Source organism: Anabas testudineus, chromosome 3 (assembly GCF_900324465.2).
Source record: "Anabas testudineus chromosome 3, fAnaTes1.2, whole genome shotgun sequence".
NCBI classification, from domain to species: Eukaryota; Metazoa; Chordata; class Actinopteri; order Anabantiformes; family Anabantidae; genus Anabas; species Anabas testudineus.
In genome coordinates, this window is record NC_046612.1 from 10,747,374 (window position 1) to 10,754,638 (window position 7,265).

The 7,265-nt window shown below is 36.3% G+C and overlaps 1 protein-coding gene across 1 annotated transcript; it reads left to right on the top strand.

Annotated features, from left to right (window-relative positions):
• Nucleotides 1-1,976: 1,976 nt before the first annotated feature.
• On the top strand, nucleotides 1,977-6,876 carry arl6 (ADP-ribosylation factor-like 6). The gene is given in 8 exon segments (XM_026377562.1): nucleotides 1,977-2,043; nucleotides 2,045-2,126; nucleotides 2,272-2,333; nucleotides 2,470-2,538; nucleotides 2,631-2,725; nucleotides 2,899-3,028; nucleotides 3,534-3,589; nucleotides 4,455-6,876. Coding segments are annotated over 8 exon segments (558 nt in total). The 5' UTR covers nucleotides 1,977-2,005; the 3' UTR covers nucleotides 4,481-6,876.
• The last annotated feature ends 389 nt before the right edge of the window (nucleotides 6,877-7,265 follow it).

Here is a 7,265-nt window from a genome sequence, read left to right on the forward strand (position 1 = left end):
AAGCACGAACAGAACAGAACAGAACAGAGCAGAACAGAACAGAACAGAACAACTACAAAATAGCAGCAGGTCTGGCCAGTGTTCCTCTAATGGAATGAGCTGGCAGACATTTTATACTGAGGGCTGCCCCTCCTTAGATCTTCCACATCTTAAAGGGAGATCTAAATTAAGACCTGTGAAAACATATGCAAAAACAAACCATTATAATCCCATAAACATAATACAACCATCTAAACATAATAACTTAAACTCTCAATTTCTCCATTTAACAGTTAGAGTTAATTTAAATGAAATAAAACATGAAGAAATGTAAGCTCCCCCACACTAATCAACAGTTGGTTAAGGATGGAACCTTTTAATTAAATAAATTAAATCATTTTACACTTTGTTTAAGCATTTTAACATTTGTCGTTTGACACATATTTGTACTCCTTTGGCTTAACCAAATCTGCCATACAAGTAAAAGTATTTTCCTCAGGTTTTAAGCACGGTCAGCTGAGACAAGCCACTCTACACAACATTTAAGTGTATTAAATAAAACATCTTCTTCCTGTGTCAGTGCATTATTTGATATCTCTGCTGCACCCACCACCTACTCCAACCACTGTAGCTTTGCAGTACCACCACCATCAGTGAGACAGCTCCCTCTGTCCTGCAGGGGGCAGGCCTGAGTCAGCACAGCGGTCTCCCAGCAACACGGTGTAAATAACACGGCTACAGATCACGACGTGGTAGAAGAGAAATGAATGAAGCATCGTGTTGACCCCGGTTATTTAACAGAGGAACTGAAGGAGGTGTTGATTTCGTGCTGGAAGCAAGACCCCAAGGCTACAACTCGGGTAACGTTAAAATGCAGCTCTACAAAACAGTCTGGGAAAGGGTAACACAAGCTAACGCTAACGAGATGGTGTTATTGTAACGTCAAGCTAGTTAGCCAAGTGTGGCTTCGAGCATGTTTTATTCACACTGGCTCATGCTTGTTCTTGTCTTGTCCATCTGTCACTATAATGTGCCACAGAGGAATTGTCTAGATACGTTAGATACTGTCGGTGTCACTTCGGTAAGCTTAAATAATTAGTGGCTACACGTTAGCTTAGGCTAGCTAGCAACATCAACAAGAGATTAGCGTTAGCTAGTTAGTAAATCACAGAGCTGTTAGCGGATAGTTTAAACTAACAAGTGGCTGTAATGAACTAAAATAATAAACAGACACATTTTGCTTAGGGGTAGTAAACTAAATGACAGGTTTCCTTAGAAATGTGTAGACTTCAGTTGACTAACATTTGCTAAGTGTTAAAAATAGTTTGTCCAAAGTCGAAGCTAAAGTGTTGAACTGTTATGTGTTTAGAAGGAAAACGCAATAACATTAGTTTGCTAAGCGGAATAAAAAACAAATGAATTTCTTTACCAAAAGACTTCTCCCTCACTTATTTCATGGTTCAATTAGATGTGTGACTGTACTCAGTCAGTTCAGTCAGTATTTCTAAAGAGTAAAAGCAGCCATGTGTTTTGGAAGAAGAGGTTCATTTCTGACATCCACTGCAGGTGATCAAACCTACAGAGGGTAAGTTCGGCCACATCTGTTAGCCACAGGACTCATTTATTACATTTCAGTATAAGTGTGGATAATATTTGAATTATAAGACAATGGCATGTAAAAGACCACTTTCACTGCTCTCACATAGGACATCCAGACACATTAAAATAACGACAAATGACATAGTTATTTGATAAGTTTTCATTTCTTAGTGTATCTGCAGTCATTTGCCGTATCACTTTGGTTGGTTTTGTGTCTCTTTACTTTTGTTGACTTTAAAACAGGAAATGTTAACTGGCTGAGCAGCCATCAAACTTTTATTTGGTAATTCATTCATTTTTTGAGCTTTCATAGAAACATATTGTACCCTGTTTAATCTATAAGATGTGTTGTTACAGTCTAAATGCCAAAGTTTGATGGTCTTTTTCTTAAAGATCAGACAGGAAGCTGATGATTGCTGGCTAGCCAATGGGGTTGTTTGACAAGTTGGCAGGATGGTTGGGGTTTGAAGAAGGAGGTGAATATTCTGTGTCTCGGCTTGGACAACAGTGGAAAAACCACCATCATCAACCAACTCAAGCCTTCTAATGTAAGTCTACCTTTCTCTGATGTAATCAATGTTATTTCACACAGCCACACACAACATTTATGCATCTTCCAAATTAATTATTGATTACATGATTTAAAAGTTATGAACAGTCCATATCACTGCCCTTGCTTTTCCCGTCTTTCAGGCCCAGGCACAAGACATCGTCCCAACCATTGGCTTCAGCATAGAGAAGTTTAAAACATCCAGGTAGATGAACCTCAACAGACAATGATTTACCTGGACATTAACTAAAATTTAGTCCATTTAATTTTATGTCAGCCTTAGTTGTGTTAGTATTTAGCTAATTTATATATCTTGTCTATTTTCTCTTCCATTCTTGTAGCCTTTCCTTCACAGTGTTTGACATGTCTGGTCAAGGCCGATACAGGAACCTGTGGGAACATTACTACAAGTTAGTTTATTGATCTTACCAAAATCTAAATCTTTAGACTTTGCCATCCAGTCTGAGGCAATTAATAATTACAATCTTCTTGTTGACCTCAGGGAAGGACAGGCTATCATATTTGTCATTGATAGTGCAGATAAACTGAGGATGGTAGTGGCCAAAGAAGAACTGGACACACTGCTAAATCATCCTGGTACGTTTATTCATACACTTGACATATATCTTGACCTTGTGTTTGCATGGGTTTGCCTATACATTGTGTTTTGATAAATAATCAGATTTTAATTTGGGTAAATGTTTTGTCAATGTTTCAGTTACTCATTATTCTATGTTAATGAAGCATGTTTATCTCTGTCTCACTGACAGACATCAAACACAGGAGGATCCCTATCCTGTTCTTTGCTAACAAGATGGATGTGAGGGATGCTCTGTCTTCAGTCAAGGTCTCACAGCTGCTCGGCTTGGAGCACATCAAAGACAAACCCTGGCACATCTGGTATGAACGGATAGCTGTACTAACGTATTTGCCTGCTTAATTTGCTTACATTCCAGTACCACTAAGAAATCTCTAATCATTTGTACTGCAGTCTACTGTCTACTGTGAAAACATACTTTTTAGGCATGTCAAAATACACATGGTATCTGTTCAATGTGACAGCATAATGTATCGCTTTATCCCTGCTCTTTTGGTGTCAGCAGAAGGCGGCTGATTACTCAAAACAAGCTGGATGTGACAGTGATTGTGTTCATTTTTGAAGGCAGTCAATTGTTAGTTATGGTAAACTAGTAGTTCAGTTTAGGTTATACCAGTTCCTGTTTCTAATAAAAAGTAACAAAGAACATCTCTGTGGCACATTCCTGTCAAAATGATACTTTCAGTCTTTACTAGTAATCACCATAAAAATATTTATTTACATTTACTAGAGCTAGTTGATATCAAGATAATCTACTACAGAACCAAAAACAAGTATCTTTAAACTAAAGTATATCCTGTTTTTCAGTGCCACAAATGCTCTGAAAGGAGAAGGTTTACAGGAAGGAGTCGACTGGTTACAAGGTATGATAAGAGAATGAAATGAAAGAATTTATTTCACATGAATGAAAGCAAAAGTTGGAATAATGAAGGGCTGAGCTCACAGTACTGTTTAGTAGAAATACACTTGTGTGTAGTGCACTTACTATGTTTACTTACAGCTGTACAGCCAAAGGGGCTTACATAGATTAAATGTGGGGTTTGTGTGAATATGTAAAATTATACCTCTAATATCCATGTTGAAACAAACGCCCCTCACAATTTTTACTCTAAGTTAACTTTGCAGTGAGATTTTATCATTCTACTGAACTGGTTAATGTTCAGTAGATGGTTTTTGGTTCTGACTGATTCATTTATATTGTAACTGTTGTACCAGCTTATAAAAATGCATTTGTGTTGTCATTTCAAGCAATAACAAACAGTTACCCAGTTAATGATACAACAATGTAGAATTTATTTGTATTCCACATAAAAACGATTCATGTTTGTCTTATATACATGTGGGTGGAAATGCTGCTCATCACTTTGTATCTGCTGTCTTTTCCACCACATCAACATAATTTCTTTTCTATTTTTGTTGTGTTTAATGCTTCATTCAAATCTTTCCATAGATCAAATTATGCAGTGAGTACTGGGTGTTTTGTTAGTGCTGTGTTATCCTGTATATTGTGTTGCTGTGCAGCTGTAGAAGATTGTAAAAAAAACATTTTCCATTTTTACTTTACCATGTTTACTACGTTAATGTAACCTAAGTCTGGCTGAGTGAGCTGCTGCTATCAGCCCATGTACAACACCTGGAATTAAGTGTTGATATTTGTGACAGGTCTACATAAATGACACAAATCGTTTTTGCATATCCTGATTAACTGAATTTCTCATATTCTTTCAGATCAAATCAAAACAATGAGAACATGAGGCCATGACAAGGGACACGGTAGAAGTAGCATCATCTGTGGAAGTCTTCACTAAATCACAGGTTGACTGTGTTTTTAGAGGTACCATGAGATACAGTACAAAGGTTCTAATGTTGTTTAGATGATTCTGGGATGTGTATCTAAATATGAGTACATGATTTGACATTATGGTACCAGTGAAAACACTGAGAATGCACCCACCAGCAGTACTAAATTAATGAGAAGTATAAAAGTCATGCAACTGTTACATGTCCATTCTGGGTAAATTATTATTTTCCATACACATTTTGTAGTTTAGACTGATAAATATAGTTTAACATTAGTCCTCTTTCACTTAAAATACTCAGACTACATTAGCCCTCCCATTTTTGACTTCCCTGTATAACAGGGGTCATAATAAACTGTAGCTGCTCTTAAAAAAGTTATTGTGGTCGGTGCTGTCTTTCTTGAAGAAAAATGATTATCTGCATTATTATGTTTTGTCCCCTACACTGTTCCCCTTTGTCCAACAAATAGTATGTGCCAGGTTCCCTGAAGACACAATAACTTTGATGGCTAATTAATTTAGACTGACGCTCCATGATACCAGTGTCGTAAGCTCAGCATCTTATGCTGTTTTTTTCCGCTGGCTCACAACTGCCAATATTAGTGTAGCAATGTGTGCTACAGCATATTGTCACTGCAACCTTAAAGCAGAATATATATCTGATCTCCAATTTATTCCTACAGCTTGAAAGTAGACACCAGTCTCTGTCATGTCTCTATTTAATTGGTGAAAACATTAGAAATTACTTGAAAAGACTGTAGATGTTGTATCCTCCTCTAAAATATGCCAAATGCTCAACTTCTGTCTTTTTTCCTCGTCTGTCTAAATTTTTATTAGTGTGAAGATTTGAAGTATCACAACCTTTTTGTCAGCTATCATCTGCTGTTTTTATCTTTGACTACGAATTTCATGCATTCCAGTTCAAACCGCCTTTCATACTAGGTGACCTCACAGTCACATTAAAAACAGAAGTTACTACTTACAGTACATCTTTAGTGCAGCTAATGCTTAACGCAGCTCTGCTCTTTTTAGAGTAGCTGTGAAAACACATATTTAGCATATTGAAGATTGCAATTGTAATCAAAACATTGTTTTATAGGACCCAGTATATATCTATATTGTTACTTGGCTGAGTGTGTGTATATAAATAAGAGTTACCTAGCTGTAACAAGTAATAAAATGATTGTTAGAAATGAATGTTAAGTTAGTTAACTGGTTACAAAAATGCCTCAGCGCTAATTTTTCACTTGTGTTTTTATCTTTGGCCTTTTTTTTTATTACTCAAAGGAAAAATATATTTAAACAAAAAGATTCTTACATATTATACACTGTACTCCAGTGATCTAAGGGCAGACAAAAAACATCAGCTCAGTCGGTGCAAATTTATGCTGCAGGCCTTTGATCCTCTTCTTTACTCTGACTGAAAGCTTTTATTATTATTATGATAATAGCTTGCATTAAAACTGAGCAGATCACTGTTGCTTGTTTGCTTCTTTTTTTGTCAGATGGTGTTTGTTGTTTTAAAAGACAAAAGAAAATAACTGACAAAAATGTCGAAAAAAATTAATCTTTAAAATAGACATTTTAGACACTCTATCTTTATTTCTAATTCTACTTCTACTACTTGATGTTACTTCCTTTAACATAATATCAGGATTACAAGACTGCACCGTAACGCTGTACTGTAAATTTAGGATCTAAGTTTAAATTACACAAAGGCAGTTATGTCTTTTTTGGGAAAATGATTTCGTTTGTGGTTTAAATTCATACTATGTATTACTGGAGTGTGTATTAGTTTTGTGAATTTAGACTTACCAACTCAAATCACCATTTTCTTGGTTTTATTTTAGCTTAAAGACAAAAAACACAAGTTGAAAAATCTGCTTTTTTGCTCTCTGGCTGTTGAAGTGTTTACATTCTGTATATTGTATATCATTAGTTTAATGCCTTTATTGCAAGAAGACAATGTGTTGGTTTCAAGCCACTTATATCAGTGTCCCTGGAGACATTTTTACAACCACTGGGGGACGCCCAATCCCACTCCTACAGATAGTGGTTTTAAGGACCCCAGATTGATTTTATCATATACAATACTATTTCTAAATGTGAGACATTTCAGCGTACTGATTTACTGGGAGACGTTAGGTCAACTGTAGTTCACATTTTCAAAACAAGGAGGTTTTAAGACCATGTTTCATATCCCCACAATATCTTTTCCAAAGTACAGACCCTCTGAGCACTAATTCACTTTAGCTTCAGGTTGTAAATCCTTCTCTCAAACTGTATCTTCAAATGATGTGTATGTATTTTGTTTATTACACTGTATGTGTACATTTTCAAAGAATAAATCCACTGGGAAACATACTTTCTCATGTTTTTAAAAATGATGGCACACACAAGCTGACACCGTTCTGTATTTGACTCATCAGTGAAAAGACTATCCTCTACGTCTGTGTCTCTCACCCACTTTACTCTCTCTCCCTCAAACATCTTGTGCCCTGCCAGCAACAGATGCTCATTAAACCTCGAGTCCTTGGCCCGTGAACAAGTTATTTGGTTGAACATTCACTTAAAGTTGTTGCGGTTTGCGTTGTGCTATGTAGACTTCAGGTTCATTTTTTTGTAAATTGGGTGTTAACACCTACATGCTGATATAACAACATGATCAAGTAATGTGGTAACGTGTGTGTGTGGCTGTTGCCATCAAGTCACAAACATGCAGAGGCTCAGCTCCAGTGTT